We start from the raw sequence: 15902 nt of genomic DNA, 5'->3' as shown, positions 1-15902 counted from the left end.
CCACAGAGACAGCAAGGGTGGAGGAGAACCCCTAGTCAGCCCCCAGACATGGTTAAGCCCCAGGCAGGAATGAGGACTGTTTCCCAGGGAGCGTGAGGAGTTAAGGCCCAGAGGCAGCAGGAAGAGAAACCAGAGCCACTGAGACCCATGCAAAACTGTAGCCTAGGGAGGTTCCGGGAAGTCGTCACAGGACCCCGCCCCTCTGCCCCACCTTTCAGGGGTACTGCTGGCTGTTGGCTTGGCGACCATGCTGCTGACAGGCCTGGGCCTCGTGCTAAGACCCTCGCTGGCCCAGGCCTGCCCCATGCAGACCTGGAGGCCTCAGTGGAGGGGCCTTGGGGAGCCTCACATGCCCATGGAGTATGTGCCCCTCAGGGACAGGTGAGTCCCCTTCACCCCTCACACGTCTCCCGGCCCCAGCCCAGCCCAGTGACTGCAGCAGGCCTGGCCCTGCCCACACTCATGAGCCCAGCCTGGCCCTGTGGGCTCGGGAGGGGCCCCTTCCTAAGCTGACCTGTGGGATTCACCACTGGCCCCCGGGCCCACATGAGCCCTGGGCCGCTCATGTGTGTCTGTGCACTGAGGCTGGTGCTTCTTTGCAGCCTTCCCTTCTCTGAAGACCTTGGTCCTTGGGGCTCTGAGGACGGAGCCAATTCCTCAGAGAGGGCCGCTGCCCAGGGCACAGGTACCTGCTGGTGGGCAACCCCTCCTCCTCTCTGCCTGCCCTCCATGTACACGCTCTTGGGAGCATCTTGTATTTCCACAACACTGGGGTTTCTGCACTTTAGCTGTCCATCTCGCCTTCACAACAAAACCTAGAAGTAGGTGTGTTCAGGTGTTGTGCTGTCCCCATTTTATAGACGGAGACTGAGGCACAAGGAAATGTAAGTGGCTTGCCCAACGTCCCAGGCTGGGAGGGCTGAGCTGAGGAAGAGCTCTCTGGTCCTCACTGTGCTGGTCAGGAGCTCGGGGGGGGGGGGGGGGGCCTCGCTCAAGGCAGGCACAGGCATGAGCACTGCTCTCCAGGACCCCTTTACAGGACCACTCACCTGCCCTGTCAGCTCCTCCTGCACCTGGAGAGCTGGGCATTGCCTTGGGGGATCTGGGGACCCACAGCTCCCCCCGTCCCCACCTGGCCCCCGACCGCAACAGTGAGCAGGAAGTGTGTGCAGTGGGGCATGCAGGGGGCACTGCAGGTGTAAGACCCTTCACTACCCAGGCTGCCTCCCTCGGACGGCAGGCAGAGGGGTAGGGAAGGGCCCTGTAAGTTCTCCCGGACCTGGGCTCACACAGCTCAGACGTTGCCTCTGTTGATTCTTAACTGGGGACTTGCAGGGACCCCAGCAAGTGAGTTGAATGCTCAGGGGCCTGGGGGAGGCAGTGAAGTGAATCATTACAAGCGTGGTCGTGGGGTCAGAGCACATGAAGTCTTGCTCGTTGTGTGAACCTGAACGTAGGCCTCCTCACCCACACACACACCCACACGCCCTACACCACGGGCACACCATGCAGGGCAGGCCTGGCTGCTGCCCCCGAGCACCCTTCGCATGGGGATTAGAGGCCAGTCGCCACTTTCCTGGTGAAGGCTCTGGACAGTGAGGACAGCGCCCCCCCAACGTGAGCAGAGGACTGACCGAGTCCAGGACGAGCCTACCCTCCCACCTGGGCCACCCCTCACGGGTGACCAGTGGACACGGAGGGGCTACACAGAGTCAGGACTGAGGCCAGCACTTTAACCCCCAAAGGTAGCCTCCATTCAGACCCAGGGCTGGGAGCTCCCACAGGAGGAGGTGGGACAGGGCCCTTCTGGATAGAGGATGGGTCCCTTCGGGGAGGGTGAATTTCCCCTTCACTGTGCAGTGTGTGACAGGGCAATGGAGAGGGCGAGCTTGGTAGAGTGGAGGACCCAGTCCGGCCTTCTTGACAGCTGCCTACCCCCTTCCCAACTGACCGGCTGGTGAGCTCGGGGGACAGATACCACCCTGACCACAGAGAGAGGAAGGAGGCGATGCTGGCTCTGCCAGAGCTGGGCCCATGTTTGCTGCTCAGAACGAGAATTCCCCTACCGCTTTTGCAGCACAGATGGGGCTTCCCTTCCCCCCACATGCACCCACCAGGCCTGGGGAAGACTGGCAGTGGACAGTCCCTCAGCCTCACACTCAGCTCCTGCAGGTGCTGCCCTGGCGGAGCCCCAGGCCAGGGTGGGGGCCTCACACCATCCTTCCTTCTTCCATCAAGACAGCTCCTGAGGGGAAGGAGGCCCTGCTTATCCCACAGTCTCACTCCAAGGCCTCTTCCTGCAGGGAAGCCACCCCCGGCCACAACCTTGGAGGACATCAGTGTCCGCACGCTATATGACAAGCTTGAGGACCAGAGCCTGCATGTGGCGGCCCAGCTGAGCAGGCACAGGGATGACATGCTGGCTTTCTACAGGGGCGCCTGCCGGCAGCTCCAGGAACTCAAGGTCAGCCCCCAACCCCAGACAACCCAGCCCCCGGTGCCCCGGCCTGGGGGAGCAGATGCCCACTTCCTCCTGGAAACTGCCGAAACTGCCTGAGCCAAGATGGACTTCCATACCTGAGAGGCTGATGCAGCCCTGGTTCTTCCAGGACCTCCTGCAGGGCTTCAGCATGACTGAGCAGCCAGGTCTGGGCAGCGGTGGGGACCCAGTGACGGGGGCCGGAGCCGCTGCCAGGACAGACGACGGGCAAAGCCAGGACTCGTGGGGCAGCCACACTGCGGCTTCTCCCAGGGAGCCCTGGCAGTGTCCTCCAGGTGAGAGGAGGGGAGGTGCCGCACCGGCAGGTGAACAGCCATGACAGCAGCGCTCGCAGTGGGTAGTGCCTCAGTGTCGCTTCACATTCATCATCTCACGTGGTACGGCAGCCAGACAGCACCCCTGCTCCCCCAGGGCCAGGGAAGGGACTCAGATAACGATGGCGGAGTGAGGCCTCCCCCAGCTTTCCTGCTGGCTGCCTCCAGCACTGGCTTTTAGGGGTGGCTTTGTGTAAGATATCAGGGTGACGCGGACCCTGAGGCTTTGACAGTCTCCCTAGTTTAGACCTTTAGTTATGTTTTTCTAAAGGGCAAAAGTGATAGAGCTCCTTACAAATTCCCATCCGCACAGAAGAGGCTGTAAACGGGTAGCGAGAGTCCACTTAGCCAGGCGGCCTTGCAAGTCTGTATGTGAATATTCATTTGCTCTTTCTTGGACCCCGGGGAAACCCCTCTCATGACACCTTGGAAATGCTCCTGCTACACAGCAGAGTCCAGCATTTTCCAGGCTGCAAAGGCTTCTTCCTTTAGGATTTGGTGCTGCAGAGGAGCAGGTGTTCAGTGTCCACCAGGGCAGGATAAGGCGGGGTGCGGAGGGGCATCCTGGGCCCCACATGGGTGCTCTCAGTCAGATGCGATAGATGAGATGCATAAATTAAAGATGCGCAGATCTTTAAACATTTCCAAGTTTAGAAAAAGTAAGAAATATAATGAGATGTATACAAAGGGAAAGGACCTTGGTCACATGCAAGGCAGCCCACACACACACGTAGCCCATGGCGGTGACTGCCCAGAGGAAAGAGAGCGGGAGGGAAGGTCCTGGGATGAAAAGGGCAAACACACAAGCTTCCAAAATGGGAAAGTGTGAAGTAAGTGTCGGGCCAGGCGTCCATGTGCAGACGGTGCTTCTCTGTGCTCTTCCCCCCCAGGCTGTACCCTCAGCGTCCCTCCCGCGGGCTTTCAGCCAGAGCTGGACAGAGTGCTTTACGCTCTGGCGTCGGCACTTTCTCAGGCAAGCGGACCACCAGCTCGGATCAGCAGAAAGGTGAAGGGCCCCTGGGGTACCCTGCTAGCCTGAGCTGTGGAGATTCATACACACACACACACACACACACACACACGAGAATCTCCCCAGTCTGTGAGCTGATCTGGCCTCTCACACAGGACAGAGCTCAGGATAGAAGCACGATTCACAGATCCCGCCCTGAGAGCAGTGTGTCTGCGGGAAGGAGGACTCAGAGGGCCTCTGTGCAGGGGTGCCCCCCCCCGGGACACCCCCAGGGCAGAGGGCAGAGCCCATGATGGCAACAAGTGTCCCCAAGGGGCCTGGGACCTAGATGAGGGAGGCCATGACCCAAGTCAGGTCTTAACTGCTCCTGGGCAGGTGCCCAGGGCCCCCAAGAGCACCAGACAGTCAGCGGCCAGGCTACCCAGAGACACGGAGTCCCAAGCTCAGATCCGCACATGAGTCCAGGTCAGTTTAGCTGTGATGTCCTGGTCCATTGCTGTTCTTTTCTGAGCCCAGAGCTGGAGGGAAGTTATAGGAGTGTCTGTTCTTCCAAGGCCTCTGGTCAGGTTGGTGAACAGCCTCTCTCTGCTCGTCAGCGAGACCCTCAACTGGTGGATGAAGTGCTCCTGAAGCCCCGGCCTCTGCCCTCGGATGAGAAGCACCAAGGCCCAAGGTGGGGGACAGGTGTTGGCCCCCTAAGCTCCCTGGCAACAAGACTCTCATTCTTCATAACCAGAGCCTGATTTAGAGCCTTAACCCCCTCTAATCCAGCTACAAGTCTGGGGGCCCCCTGCCCGTGGTAACCCCCCATTGTTGTGGCCACCCTGTTTGCCAAAGCGTTGCTGGTCTGAGTACTCATCAGAACTCCTTCATTTACTGGGGTTGTCCCCACCCTTCATGTTCCCACCCGCCTCCTGTGACCCTCCTCCTCTGATCCAGCCTCCTGCCAGGTGTAGCCTCCAGTCTCTGTTCTTCCCCGAGCTCAGCAAGAGGCTGAGCTGGTCAGTTTGCTTGTGCTGGTGCGATTTCTGTCCAGGTGTTCAGACACGCCGTCTGTCCTTCCCTGCACTGTCTCTGACTAGCAATACGTGGTGACTGTCATTGACTTGTAGTTCCTCGTCCTGAGACAAGCACTTTATCTGCTCTCTAACTTATCCTCACAGCAACCCTGTGAAGCGGATCCCACGCTTGTGCTCCTTTCAGGGTGAGGGAGCCAGAGCTCAGGGAGGTGTGTTCGGAACGTGACAGGGCTGAGATTTCAGTGCCCGCTCCGCACAGACCTCTCCTCTGATTCCCCCCCCACCAAACCACAACAGTCCTTCTTCCCACAGACATCGCTCCTGTTGGTTTCCTGATTTAAGGTGCCTAGAAAGCTCACACAAATAACTGAAGTCTCCTACAGGAAAGGGGAGAAAAGTCTGAACCCTCCTGCTAAATTAGCGGGGGCCTGGGGCTCTTGGAGGGTCGAGACTCCAGGAAGAGCGGTCACACAAAGGAAAGGCAACTCAGGAATCAGGAGCCCTGGATTCTAGACTGGGCTCTGCCCCGAACACTATAGACCTTGAGAAAACACTTCCCAGCCAGCTGTACGAGCTTCAACCTGAGGATCATTCCATTCGACAAATATTGGTTGCTGCCTTTGATGAAGGGGTCAGGAAGAACAAGTGACTACAGCAAAAGATTCTAGAGGTTAAAGGAACCTGTGAGAACCAGGAAAGGTGAGGTGGGCTTTAAACTAAGGATGGATTCCTAATCAGGAGAGGGTTGGGGAAGGGTCTTCCTGGAGGAGAACAGCTTTGGCAAAGATGGAGGTGAGAGAGCTCAGGTTTGACTCATGAACTGAGACCAGTCCCCCAGGCCTGAGGGCTCCCTGATGAGTCCAGCCATCTCATTTCAAAGTATAGAAACTGAGATCTGGAACTGAGTGACCCAAGGGGACTCTGAAGAGTACCGTCATGCACTGACAGGGTCCCAGCAGGAAGCAGCTGGCACATTCTAGAGGGAAACTTTGAGGAGAGCACAGCGAGGGAGGTGCAGGAAGGGCGTGCAGGTACGTGCAGCCCCGCGGGTCAGCAGAGCAGCTTCCGGGCACAGAAGGAGCACTGCACGGGGCATGTGGCCTTGGGCAGGGGCATAGCCAGTGACGTGGGGAAGGGAAAAAACCCTTTTCCCCTGCCCATCTCAGTTCTCCACATGGGTCCTGTAAGTTAGACCGACAAAGAGCAACCAGAGGAAAGCAACCAGAAGCTCACTCACGTGTGTGTGCCCCTGGTGCAGGAGCACAAGGCGCCGAGCAACGCAAAGGGGTGCAGCGCACACGGCGTCCTGACAAGAGAACAGTCCATCCTTAGAGACATAACAAGATGAAAGAAAAGGACTTTGAGTTCTAGGGCGGCCAATTGTGGGAAAGTAAATACATGGGAAACTGATGGTGGATGGGGCTAGTTTTGGCAAGGTTTTATGTACGTTTTGGTGCCATCTCTGGGCTGGTAAGGATCTAGAGTTGTCTCCAGTGATTAACTGCAGGCCTTCCTGGTAGAGGGGAGGCGGGGACCTTCAGAATGTGAGTCCTGCTTTTAGGCAAATAGGGGACGCATAGAGCTTTTCTTGCATCTGCTGCTTCTCACTTGGCTTCACCTCAAAAACATCAGTATCTCAGTTGGCACGTGTCAGCTGGCATGTTCTGCTCCCTTCACTGGGAAGTCACCTGACTGCTGGGTAAGGAAGGCTGCAAGGGTCCACTAGCCCGGCCACAGGGGACCTAAGGGCTTGTCGGTTCCTTCTTCTCATTAAAACCTCATCTTTCTCTAATCTCAGACGCCCACAGAGGTGTCAAAAGCGGCCAGTGTCTCTTCTGTTCTGGTTCAGGCAGAACCAGGTGTTACTGGGCAGCAGAGGCCTGAGAGCCCGCCTCTCATCCCCCCTCCTCCCAGCCCCCAGCAGCAGCCAGGACCTGGGCGGCCCCCCCAGGGTGACGCCAAAGGAACAGACGCTGAGAGCCGGGGACGTGGACGCAGGACTGGAGCCTTTCCTGGGCTGCAGGTAGGAGCCGGGCTCTGTGACGGGGGCCCGTTCACGTCAGGGGTGCTGCGGACCACCACATGCTCCATCGCCTGCCCTGAGGTCTGCGCCAACCAGCTGCGCCACACTCAGCCCTGCTTGCTACCTGCACACCGTGGTGTGACTCTGGGAGACAGAAGTCAAACACAGGTTTGGGGGAAAGGTGACTGGGAGGGATATTTCAGCCACTTCCATCCATGCTTGACTCAGTTTCTACCATAAATGCCTTCACGGCCTCAACATCTGCCCAAAGTGGGAGTTAACGCCTTGGCCTCCAAGGAGGAGCCTTCAGCTCCCTCCTACCCCGATCTGTGCCTTCACCTTCGGTATCAAAAGAGTTTCCATTCAACTGTGGCTCTGCATTTGTGTTTGCATTTTATCTGGCATTTCATATGCGGAGCAAGAGGTAAGCTTTTCATGACAGCTGAGTTCACCTTGCATCGGTTGCTGTGTTAACTCATGGGATGCCCTGCAGGTAGCTTAAATTTACCACTTTCAAAGCAAAGCCATCAGCATCTGTGATGGTCTACAAACTTGACCCTTGCCTCCATGGCTCTGCTTTGTGACCCCGGCCATGACTTCATCTTCACGGTCACGTGCAGTCACATGACAGGCACTAGAAAGGCAGGAAGGTAAAGGGTAACTGAGGCAGCTCTCTCTTGTAAAATGTTTTCTAGAATCCATTCCCTCAACAATTTCCTTTTATATCTGCTTGGCCAAAACTTAATCACATGATCATCTCTGTCCATAAGAGTGTCTGAAACAAGCAGTTCTTCATCTGGAAATGCTGACACTCCCACAAAATTAACAAGAAGTCTCTGCCATTGGAGCCAAGACTGGCACACAAGACCCTTTGCAGCCTGCTGTCCCTATATCTCCTGCATCATCTCCTTCTACTTTTCCAAACAAATTCCATGCTATCACTAACTGAATTTTGACTATTTCCCACAGCAACCTGAACATCCCCTCAGGTAACACTGGTCGCTGATAATTCCTTGTTCTGTGTCTGCCATCTTGACCCTATGGATGTTCACTAATTGAGTCCCAGAACCAACCTTTGGCTTGATACATACTGGGTGCTCAATAAATCTTCCTTTACTTTTATGAGTGGATGGATGGATTGATGGATGATGCAGGGATAGGTGGATGGATGAATGATGCAGGGATGGATGCATGCATGCATGGATGAACTGACAGTTGGATGAATGTTCCCTGTGCGATCTCGTGTCTCTGTGTTTCCACACATGCCGTTCCCTTTGCCTAGCATGCCCTTCTCCCATTGTCCACCCAGTTAATCCCTATTCATTGTTAAGATTCAGCTGAGATGTCTCTCCTCTTCCAGAAAGCTCTCTGTGATCACGCCTGCCTGTTTCAGGTGTCCTGCTTCTTGCTCCTGTAGCCCCTGTGTGTCCCTCCACAACAGCTTTCGCCAGACTGGACTGTAGGTCTGGGTCTACTTTCCTTTAGGCACTGAGCCCTTGGAGACCAGACTTGACTTCAACTCTCTATGTCCAGCACTGATGGCACAGCCTGTCACAGAGCAGAAGCTTCACAAATTTTTAATGAAATTAGAATAAAAGTGAAAGTAATGAAGACCCTGTGTCACTTATTTCTAGAGAAAGATACGGCAGGTGGAAGACAATCTGGATGGGCTGAATGAGGAGTTCTTCCAGCTCACTGCTCAAGCCTTAGTGCTCCAGAAAGAAGAGGACAGGCCAGGCCAGCTGTCGCCAAGTGAAGGCAACATGTTTGTGGTGAGTCTCAGCTCTTAAGGTGTCCGCAGACAGCTGAGTCTCATGGCGTGGGGCCCACGGAGTCACAGCCCCTTCCACAGAAAGCAGTTCAGACCAAAACAACCAGCTCTGACCAGAAAGCCCACAAGCCAAGGGCCAGCTTTGCCTGTTCTCTTTGGCAGACGGCAGCCTACCCCAGGAGGGCTAAGTGCTGCATCCAGGGTCAGGGAGGCACACTCAGTCACCGTGGGTTTGCAGGTGTCTCAGGAAATGGATGTCCTGGAAAGACTGGGGAAGGGCACCTGCAAAGAGAGCAATGGAAATAGCTCTTCCAGATGCAGCCTAATCAACAGCCATGGCTCTGGAACAAGGGTGAACCCCACACCTGCACCGCACCCTAACCCAACTCAGGTCTCTGGAGGGCTAGACACAGGGACGGTAGGGGGCCAAAGGCATGAGACAGAAGTGATACTTCAGCCGTGTCTGCCCTGAACTCCGTAAAACTATTTACTAAAGCAGGCGGCCAGCTTGTGGGCCTCAGTTTGCCAGTCTGATCTTTAACACTGCATTAAAATACTATTTCTCTTGACCTGAGTGTCTGGAGCCCCCCTGACCTTTGCACCCATGCCCAGCACCTCCCTCCTGTCACCCTGGCTCCTGCCTTGCTGAGCTGCTAGGGCTGGCAATGCCCTGGGCGGTGGATGGCACGGTCAGGCATCGCTTCTCACCAGGCTTCCCGGAGTGGGCGTCAGCACCGAGAAATCTTGTTCACCAAGGAATCCCTCTTCACAACCAGGGAGTGGCCCGCCTGCACAGTGGCCCTAGGATTTGGGGACCCAGGAGCTGAGATGCTCCCTGAATACAGAGGGTTCTGCTCGGAGCAGAGCGTGTGCCTGAGCCTTGATGTTTGGTGGGGGGGTGTCTGGAAAGTCAATTCTTCATCAATCTGACCTCTTAAGACAAAACCACAAGAAAGGGCACCTAAGCTCACAAACAACTGAGGGAAGTTTTGTCTCGTGTGTAAACAAGGAACAGAGGGCCTTGTCACAGCCACTAAGCGCACAGACATCCTTCCCAGAGGGGCTGCAGGAGCTGTGTCTTCCTCTGGCCCTAAAGTGTCCCTGAACCCCACAGCGGGTCCCCCTGAGAAACCCAAATGCAGGCACCAGCCTCTGGTATTATCCTCTTCCCAGTGTGTCTACCGTTCCTTCCCTGAGCTTCATCCAGACCCCTTCCAAAGGGGTCACGCTAAGCTGAGGGGTGGTTCCTCAGGGAAGCTGTGGCATCAGCTCCAGTGTGCGGTGACCAGGTGCAGGTACCCAGCACGAGTTGTACGGAGAATCTAAGCTGATGCTTATTTGGTGAGAATAAAGTACCAGGGAGTGTTCATGCCTCAGGAGATACGACATAAATATCCCTCATGTTAAGGAAGGAAAACCAGCATGAGCTGAGGGGCCATAAAAAGATTAAACTGTTTAACAATTGCTGCAAGTTATTAAACGTGACAAACGTGTAATGCAGTAATTTGTTGTTACTGTGCATGAATATGGCCACATAAACTCAGGGAACACTATGTCTTTCTTCGTAAGCGGAAGGCCAGTCCCTGGATGTAACTTGTGGGCATCGAGTTGGAGTGGGTGTTGTCAAAGTGTTGGTGACGGGGCCATGCGGGGTCGCGGGTGGGCTCAGGGCAGAGTGAACTCAGCACGCTGCGCAGGCCGACTCCTCTTCCATTTGTGTCTTTTCAGGTGCTTCCCAGAACCGGCCCTCCTGTGTGGCAGAAACACAGACCCGACCCAGCAGAGGCCGGAGGCCCCGGCAGAGAGAACCTGGGAACCTGGGCCCTGAACAGTGACCAGGCCCTGACACTGGAGGCCAGGAGAGCCTGCCTGGCCCAGAGGGCGGAAGACCTGGAGTGGGAGCTGTCCCTGCTCCTCCAGGTGGCAGGTGGCAGCCGGCCCCACCTGGGGAGACGTGAGTCACACAGGGGCCATGGGGCCTTCTCCACGCAGACACGGCTCCTCTGCTCACTGCTGGCAGGAAGGGGTGGGCTCTGGGGGACTGCCTGGCCCAGAGTGTGTGCTGGGCTTCATGGCATGCTCCCCGGTAACACCCAGATTTCTTTCAAAGCCTGGACCTCGGCTTGTGCTGATTTCTGTCTGGGATCCTTTGGGGTGAGGCTGGAAAATCAGTGTGCATTCCCATCACTAACTCTGTCCATTGAGCCTCTGTGCTTCACTTGGAGCCCCGGCTTCAGGGGTGAGAGGTGCCTGGGGTGGGGACTATGAGAACTCAGGTGCAGCCCCAGCCCAGAACTTCCACTCCCACCTCCCGTCACAGCTGAGTCCTCGTGGGAGCCCACCGGACCCTGCTCCCCTCCGGGAGCCAGGACCTCCTGGAGGCCAGAGACAGGCCCTGCCTCCTGGGCAGCCAGCACTTCCTGCCCCATGCCTGTGCTCAAGCAGTCCTAATCTGGGGCAGCCCCGTCACTCAGCTGAACTGGGATCATGCCCCACAGTTAACAGGAGCTGAGTGTGCCTTCCAGAGCAGCAGACAAGGACAGGCGGCCCCGCCTTTACTGACTGAGTCCCCCGCCTTTACTGACTGCTGTTGTTGTTTCCTTCTCTAGCTGCATGCCCTCCGAGCTTCACGTGGCCCAGGTGACATGTCACCAGAATTCTTAACTGCCCTGTAGCTCAGGCTTCTGATGTACGAGTGACTACAGTAAGGGGGGCTCGAGCTGTCTCCCAGAAACCTGGAGTCAGCTCCCGCCTAGGTCAGACTGGCTAAGACCAGTTGGGATGACCAACCCTAAAACTGGGCCTGTGCAGAACACCAATTACCTCATCTTTTCTCTGCCTCCAGTCCCCTTTCCCCCGCCTCAGCCCACCCTGCTTCTTTATCCCATGAGCATCTCAAGCCCCTGGTCTTCAGGGAGGCAGAGCTAAGGTTCATCCTCCCTCTCCTCACTCGGCTGCCTTGAAAATGAACCTTTCCCTGCTGTAAACCTCGGCTCACAGTGTTTGGCTTGCAGACAAACCTGGTTCAGTGACAAAATTCTCTTCATCCTCTGTCGGAGGATGGCCCGAGGCCACTGCCACCTGCCCCGGAGGCCACTCACCCCACCCCTTTCTCACTCACCCCTCCTCTCACCCTCGTGGGCTCTGACTCCTACTTTACTCCCTGTGCCATGCTTTGTCCTCCCTTCCAGACTGAGTTCCTTAAGGCAGAACATGTATCTCACACACACACACCCCACACTGCTCCTCATGCACGGGGCAGTGGCTGACCCAGAAGTGCTGCATGAGTATAACTGACCTTGTGGAGGACACTGACCCTGAGACCTCACAGCCACGTCAGGGCCACGCCAGCTCGTGGGAGCCTGCACTGACTCAGGGCCAACCTTGTGGGCGAGCTAGAAGGTGCTCGGAGGCGAGGGACAACTTCACGGAGGGCTGGGGCTGGGATGGTTGGAAAGGGGCAGGGAGAAGGGAGAGCATTTCAGACTAGTTAGGTGGCTGGAAAGAGAGAGAGGAGACAAAAGAGCGTGCCAGGTATCGGCCAGAAGTTTCAGGGCAGAATCACTTAGGAAGAGGAAACCACAGAGGCAAGCAGGGTGGAGAGTGTCCTGGGCTCCTGGGGCTCCCCTCTCCTCCCGGGCCACTGCTTCTTGGCCCTCGGGCCGGCCTGCCAGGCCAGGGCACAGAGCTGCGTCAGCCTCTTCTGATGGCCAGTGTTGAGCCAAGGCTCTGGGCCCTCGCAGCCAGACTGAGCTACACCTGGACCCCGGCATTTAGAGCTGTGCTCCAGGCCGGGCACCCCAGGGGCCACACACAGATGCTCACGTGGGGCCCGGAGGAACGGACACCCCCTGTCCTGCCCCAAATACGCCAGTAGGGAGCTCACTACCTGTGAGACCCTACAACTCGGGGCTCCAGGTCATGAGAGAGGGAGGAGCTGCCACAGGGGCCAAAGTCCCTGCCCGGTCCTCACTGGTGGGCGTGGGCCGAGAGGCAGCTCTGCAGACTGCCCGCTGGCTTCTGCTTCTCTGGCTGGTATGACCCGCTCAGAAGTGCTCACCTTCCTCCACGGAGGCGAGTGACGCCCATCCCTTTAGTAGCAGCAGTCCCTGGGCCAGGACACAGGATAGTCACTCCCCACTCAGGTAATAAAAAAGCACCAACCATGTGTCTCCCCACTGCTTCCACGTAGATCTCTATCCAAACTGCTTCCCAGCGGCCTCTGAGATTGACACAACTGACCCCAAATGACCTAGAAATTCCATTTCCACCACCAGCAAACACCTAAACACAGCCCAGATGTGTGTGTGTGTGTCTGAACTCATGTCAGGTGCATGGTTCAGGACAGACCAAGGCCCGGAGGCGAGCATGTGTCCATGCGGTCCCACCCATGGGTCTGGAGATCAGCCTGGAAAGAGCCGCCTAGAGTAGGAGCTGTGTCCACCCAGACTTGAGCCCAAGGCCACCTCACATGGGTCCCAAATCAACCATCAGAGCAGCCAGACATTTAGCAAATGGAGACCAGCCTTCGTTCACAGAAGGGAACCAGAAGAGGGAGCAGCTGGTCTAGGTTTCCGTGATGCTGGGCCTGGACTGGTCCCTGGGCCAGTGACAGCGAGGGCCCTGCTACAGAGGTCCCCGTGGATAGGGTGGGAAGGTTGGGGCTGCAGGATGGGGGCTCCTGGACCCAGAGGACAGTGAGCCCCTAAGAGGGCAGAGCAGCGGGGGGTTCAGCACATCACAAACTCCACGTGCAGGAGAACCGCCAGGGATCTTGTGAAGGCAGCTTCTTATTCTAGGGAACCATGCTCTGCACATCCAGCAGGCTGCAGGGGAGCCGCCCAGGATGCTGTGAGTGGCCTCACTGGGAGTCGAGGTCACAGGAGAATGTGGTCTAGGGGTACAAAGGCTGAGAGGGCCAGGGGTCATGAATCTCATTTATTCCTGAGTCTGAGCTGCTACCAGACCCAAATCCAGCCCAAGCCAAGTAGGTGAGCCTGGGGTTCGGGCGGCGTGGGCACTGGATGCAGAGCCCCCAGGACCCCTGTCGTCCCAGAGTCTGGGCACAGACACAGCCATGGCAGCCACCAAAGGTTGTCCCCATCCCTTAGCCCGTGTTTTATAAATGCCAGAGGCTGGGCCGAGTGCTCCAAAGATCACAGGATCCACGAGGGAGGTGGCACCAATCTATTCTACAGATGAGACACAGTGACCTGCAGGCACTGCTAAGCGACAGGGTTCCTGTTCAGACCCAGGTCTGTCTGACAACAAAGCCCACGGTCTTCACCACCACATTGTAGTGACACCCAACGATGGTTTCACCAGCTTCTGAAATCTGCACGTGGTTAGTGATGGCAGCCCCGCACACACCCAGAGTCCCAAAGGGAGGTGCCTCAGATTTTGCCAGGCTAGCGGGTTCCAAGGCACGCACCTCAGAAACCCCGCGTTCTCCCTGGGCCCACGTCAAATCCTCTACAGGGACTGACTTCCACTTCCTCCGTGTGCGTTCTTAACTGCTTCTAAAACTGAAAAGTAAAAAAGTACATTCAAAGACGTAACAGTCAACATACAAATCGCTGGATGTCACCAAAGTCTTCGCTTCAACTGCTAGCTTAGTATATCTTAATGTAGACTCCAAAATAACTCTCCTGCCCTCTCTAATTTTGAAATTTCCTGATTGCAAACCAAGACACATCTAAACTTTGGGAACTTGCAATGGTTCATCTGCATGACTGTGGACTTTTCTCAATAATGTGCCACCGACCCAGACAAGTGAGAAGCTGGCCAGTGCCGTCCACCCCACCTCAGAACGCCCGTCGGGTCTGTCAGAAGAGCCCTGCCATCTCGCTGGACACTCACAGGAAGTTAGTTTAAGAAATCTGAACCGAGAAAATAAGGTACTCCTGGAAGGCGCCTTTTCTCCACTTCCCGTGCTGCCTCCACGTGGGATTTGGTCGGCAGGACTTCTCCCTTCTCAAAGGGCCTGTGTGCCTGTGAATCACGTCTGAGCTGAGACTCTCAGCCGGCTCTGCGCAGTCCCAGCCCTGCCTCTCGGGTGAAGTTCTGGGTCTCTGCCACTTTTGTGAAGAGGGCCTGTTGTTTCCCCAGCGCGGGCAGCGTCTCTGGGGAAAACACCGCAGCATTTCCGTGTTGGAGGTGCTCCCGGCCCGGCCCACCTGTCTGTCCCCATGCAGGAGGGTCGGCCCCAGAACTTGCAGCTCTGCCCAGTCCCGCCCTGCATTCCTTCCTTCCTCGTGTTGACAGCCCAGCCTCCCAACCGGCCCCCAGTTTTCCAAGCTCTGCTCTGGTATCAGGAAGCTGAGGACTGATTCAAAGCCATCCCCTCCACCCCCTTAATCACTGCAGAGCAGGCTTACCTGCTGTCGGCTTCACCCCGAGGGCCATGACCTGTTGCAGAGGTGAGACTGCTGCCCCACCCTGGAGAGGGCATTTGCATGTCACGCACAGAGGAGGAAGGGACCAAATTAAAACTCCCTGGAGGGGCCTGAGGACCCAGGTTCCCTCTTCCCCAGGGAGGAGCTGCTCACAGCTGGCTCTGCCACTTCCTGGTTGAGGTGTTCCTCATCTGTAGGACAATGATGTGTAAATCACTCGGTCACAGCAGGGTGAAATGAGATGTTACAAGTTACTTTCTTAGTGCAATGACCTGAGTAGAGTAAACGTCCAGTAAGTGTAGCCTCCGACACCCTCTTCCTTGTTCTGTCTATCCGTTTTAGTAATAATACTTAGCTTGGTGTTGTCTGAGGGTTAGATGAGCAAATATACATAAACTCTCTAGGGGAGCTTTGACACAGTGAGCACTTCATAAGTGTTCCCTATTGAAATATTGTTTTATTGTTGCTGTTATGTATTTCAGGCTAAGATGGCATTAGCAGCCCAGAGTGCAAGCTTCCTGTCTCTTTCTGGGGCAGCTTGAAACACTTCACCCACAGCCCACCTGAGACAGAAGCGCCCCTTCCTGGAGAACCTCCCTCACTGCTCCCTCCACACTCTCATGAACAACATGGAAAGCGATCTTGATTTTCATTAAATGTTTCGAGTATATTATTGATTGGCTGGTATCTTCAAAACATTAAGTGCTTCAGGAAACCAGGCCTTTCAGAGTCCTTGAGCAGGGCGTGGGGAGAGAGGGGCGGTGATGGATTTGGGGCCCGACATGTTCTTTAAACCCAAGCTCTGAGCTGCCCTCCAGCCTCCCCAGAGGGTCTGCACCTGGGACGTTTAGTGTCCGAGAGTCTCCCTGCAGCAGACACGGAGACGCACTTTGAGGCACGAGATGTTTCT

At 56.3% G+C, this 15902-nt stretch overlaps 1 protein-coding gene across 4 annotated transcripts; it reads left to right on the top strand.

Annotated features, from left to right (window-relative positions):
* The first annotated feature begins 238 nt into the window (after nt 1-238).
* Nucleotides 239-15662, top strand: LOC116157269 (uncharacterized). Of its 4 annotated transcripts, XM_064493308.1 has the most exons (9): nt 239-381; nt 2304-2464; nt 2610-2775; nt 3705-3820; nt 4339-4457; nt 6718-6826; nt 8461-8598; nt 10326-15016; nt 15475-15662. In XM_064493308.1, exons 1-8 carry the CDS (start codon nt 363-365, stop codon nt 10863-10865), a joined length of 1368 nt encoding a protein of 455 aa, XP_064349378.1. In that variant the 5' UTR covers nt 239-362; the 3' UTR covers nt 10866-15016; nt 15475-15662. The 4 variants fall into 4 exon arrangements, with proteins under 4 accessions (XP_064349378.1, XP_064349379.1, XP_064349380.1 ...); XM_064493309.1 differs by lacking the exon at nt 239-381 and having other exon boundaries at nt 2325-2775; nt 10326-10551; nt 14366-15016; XM_064493310.1 differs by lacking the exon at nt 239-381 and having other exon boundaries at nt 2325-2775; nt 10326-10551.
* Nucleotides 15663-15902: the final 240 nt, after the last annotated feature.

This window comes from Camelus dromedarius, chromosome 13 (assembly GCF_036321535.1).
Source record: "Camelus dromedarius isolate mCamDro1 chromosome 13, mCamDro1.pat, whole genome shotgun sequence".
Lineage (NCBI taxonomy): Eukaryota > Metazoa > Chordata > Mammalia > Artiodactyla > Camelidae > Camelus > Camelus dromedarius.
Note: the sequence above shows the minus strand (reverse complement) of the source record. Positions and strands in the feature narration are given on the sequence as shown.

What these genes read in the sequence shown, in the direction of transcription:
- LOC116157269 (XM_064493307.1), top strand. Translation starts at nt 2,412, where the DNA reads ATGACATGCTGGCTTTCTACAGGGGCGCCTGCCGGCAGCTCCAGGAAC. An exon ending in GAGAAGCACCAAGGCCCAAG is followed by an intron (nt 4,458 to 6,717) that starts GTGGGGGACAGG and finishes CCCTCCTCCCAG; the next exon opens with CCCCCAGCAGCAGCCAGGAC. An exon ending in GTGAAGGCAACATGTTTGTG is followed by an intron (nt 8,599 to 10,325) that starts GTGAGTCTCAGC and finishes GTGTCTTTTCAG; the next exon opens with GTGCTTCCCAGAACCGGCCC.